Below are 3,404 nucleotides of genomic sequence, written 5' to 3' on the forward strand. Positions count from 1 at the left end.
ATGTCTGATCTCCATGGAGATGTGATCTGCGTGCCATCTACACCTTTTGCTACATAATCAGGGAGGCAGCAGAGAGCAGGAGGCGCAGCTGTGACTGCCACTGCAGCGCTCCGAGCAGGCGCTACGAGCCGTCTGCTGGTTCATTTATAAATAGCTGCACAGCAGATAACGCTGATGATAAACTCCTGTGCTAATGAGGAACAAAAACAGAAACGACACCAACGTATCTTCAACACCGGGGGGAGGAAATGGGTTTTATTTGAATTTCTGCATAGAAATACATGCCTTGGAGGTATAACATCACACACTCCCTCCCACACACACACGCACACACACACACACACACACACCTGACAGCTAAACTGGGCTAAAATTCACCACAGTTACCTTTATGATCAGTTCAGGCCAAATATTGAACAGATGTGCAGTGTGCTTGTCTGATAACGTTGAATATGTACAACAGGAACTACAGAAAGTAAAAGTAAAAAGGTGAATATTCAAAATAATGATTTCTCATTGTTGGTTAACAGCTATTTTATGATGCATAAACAGACTTTACAGGTAATTAAACATCTATCATGTTTGTACTGTGCTACATACTTACAGCTGCTTATACGTTACAGACATCGGCGTCAGTATAGAAATAGTTTAAGGACATAAATTAATTTCCCTTTTGCTTTATTAAACATAAGGCCACTATGGTAGAGCATGAGGAATACATTATAAACACGTGTAAAGAAATCATTTTCCTGCTGCTTCTGGGCTTGGAGGCAGCGGGAAACAAAAGCTGATTACATTACGGACATCTAAACTCCATTACTCACCATGAGGCACGAGTGGAACCAATGGCGTTGTACCGTATGTATTTTTACCAGCACGTACAGAAAATCTACCACTTAATCTAATAGAGTCTGCATTTTTGGTCCAGAGTCAACCAGTAACGATGCATCGACTGCACTGAACTAATATGATAAACAGACAATACTGCTCCGTCGACTTATTTTCTCCAGCTTCTGTCAAACTGTCCTAATTTATAAACATTTACAAGTCAACATGTTGCTTAAGCAGCATTGCTTCTGGGCTGTTCCAGACAGACAGATCTGCACATTCTGCAGTATTAGAAGGCAGTGACACAGCAGAAGGCAAACAGTGGAAAATATGATAATCTATGCTCAAAGGTGTCTTAATAACACCTACGGTTCTGTTCAAACCCATCACCGGCATGCACATTGTATCATTTTAGGCTTTTATTGAATTATTTTGAACTGTGAAATGATAAGACAACATACAATTCCAATGATTTGGTTCAATAATCAGGGCTAAGTTTCAGATAAATGCCTCCACTTTTTGAAGCCATCAACAGGCATAAAGTGTTTCTGGCTGGATATCCTGCCTTGATTCTTATAAGGAATAATATTAGTATTTTCATTTTGTGTCCGGGTATTGAGTCTACCTTTAAAAATAACTCTGAAATTTTCAACAACATTGTTGTCAAGTCTAATATTATCTTGGGAAAACTTAACTGTGTCAAAGTTTAAACTTCGGAAATGACTCCTTTAAAACCTTCAACCTCAAGCCAGTAAAAAAAAGTTAAAATCTGATTCTGTACCAGAAAGGAACCAGAAGCTTGTTGATGGATACAGAAATGGTCGACGTATCTGCTAAAAGACCAAATATTAGATGTGCTGCATGTACGTATCAGAGCTGCTCATATTATTTTTGACTCTTGGTGGATAGAAAATCCACAATAAACGTATAGTTGTGCTCCTAATTCTTGTTTTTAGAAATAACTAAAGTTGCATGTTGTGTCATCACTCCACTAGGAAAACTTAACAGTTCAAATAAATAATTAAAAATCCAAAATGAATAAGACACAATATCCCTGTGATAGGTGTGTGTGCTCATATTTCTATAAATGTTGTAATCCCAGTGACTACCTATATAAATGAAAAAAAAAAAAAAAAGCTTTTACTACATATCACAAACTAATAAACACCAGTCACTCTGAGGACAGTTTTTGTTTGGACTGTAAATTATTTTAAACAAAATCAAAGTTTTTACTATGTTTCTTGCTTGGAGTTTAAGACCTAAATTAGTTAGTTAGTTAGCAGCCAGCTGATCTCTTACTTCATTTATTTATATAATATTACATTTTAGAATTAGATGCATTGCCATGCTGAAAGAAGAAGAACAAAAGTGCTTACATAGCTTTAGTGCTTTCTATTTTCCTCTTTCTTTAACTGCGATTCTGTTTTTTTACTGCGTAATGCTGCTCTACTGGAGGAAAAATGATTCTCGCAACAGGAATAGTAAAATTTAGGGTTTTACCACTTTGAGCTGTGAAAAAGGAAATAGAACCATTTCCTTTTCAGGGGGAACTGTCTTTTATGAGCCTGTAGCACATAAACTGACAGAAATAAATGGCTTCAGTGCCCTTGAAAGGAGCTATATTGACCAGTTCATTGTGAGTGAATCTGGTATAACTCTAGTACTGTGTTAGATCATGCAATACATGCAAAGTCCTTCGCAAATATGACTGTACATATCTAAAGTTTTATCAGATATGTTACAGGAGGAAACAAAAACGATTCATCTTGATGTACAACATGTGGCTCTGCGGTTTATTTCGACAGCAGGGATTGGACGGCAGACTTCACGCTTGCTCCTCCTTCGTTAGGTCAGAGTGGTGACCTCCGGCTGGGTGTAGTTTCCACTGGTACCGAGAATATCTTTACAGCCTTCTGTGGAGAAACGCAAACGTAGAGATGAACAACAACAAAAGGTATTTGATTCTGCACAAGAGAAAATGACTTAATGTGTAAAGGAATTTATATAATTTGAGTTTCACTTTATGAACTGAGTGACTGCTCTAGTGCAATCATGTTAGTACTCTTGAAATAAGAAAAAAACATGTCACAAGTAACTTTTCAGCAAGATATTGGAGCTTGTTTTAACTCAATAATTCCTCAATACTGATGACAAAGTGTTAGTTCCACTGGCATATCATTTCACTTGTAGATGGGAAAAATGTCTTGTTATAAGATAAATAATTTACTAGGGTAACAAGTACATTTAAAATGAAAAATAGGGAATTATTTACTTAAAATATGCTCCTACATCTTGTGTCATTTTAGGTGTATTTTGATGTTTGCACTAGAAACTAGACCAAAAATACTTTGATTTTGTGTTTTTGCAGTGCAATTTCTTCACCTACTTGAACAACCCGGTATTAGTTGGATTGCATTAAAATCTCTAGTTTTGTGACAGACCAGAACAAAATGTTCCATAGAAAACACTTAGAGGGCTCATTCAGTCCTGGCATCAAAATAATCAGCCACCATCCAATCCAATTAATGCAATGAAATGAAAATAATTCAATTGAATAATTAGCTTTTCGCATATAA

At 36.6% G+C, this 3,404-nt stretch overlaps 1 protein-coding gene across 2 annotated transcripts in view; it reads right to left on the reverse strand.

Annotated features, from left to right (window-relative positions):
* Window positions 1-237: 237 nt before the first annotated feature.
* The window catches only part of kcnc4 (potassium voltage-gated channel, Shaw-related subfamily, member 4), a 30,730-nt gene continuing 27,563 nt past the window's right edge, over window positions 238-3,404 (reverse strand). Inside the window, exon 4 of one of the 2 annotated variants that reach the window (XM_015030933.1) lies at window positions 238-2,738. In XM_015030933.1, coding sequence (XP_014886419.1) covers window positions 2,674-2,738 — 65 coding nt within the window. In that variant the 3' untranslated portion in view covers window positions 238-2,673. Of the gene's footprint in view, window positions 2,742-3,404 lie in introns of both variants that reach the window. The other variant, XM_015030932.1, reaches the window with a different exon arrangement.

Source organism: Poecilia latipinna, unplaced genomic scaffold (genome assembly GCF_001443285.1).
Source record: "Poecilia latipinna isolate Pla-1442-1.1 unplaced genomic scaffold, P_latipinna-1.0 Scaffold196, whole genome shotgun sequence".
Lineage (NCBI taxonomy): Eukaryota > Metazoa > Chordata > Actinopteri > Cyprinodontiformes > Poeciliidae > Poecilia > Poecilia latipinna.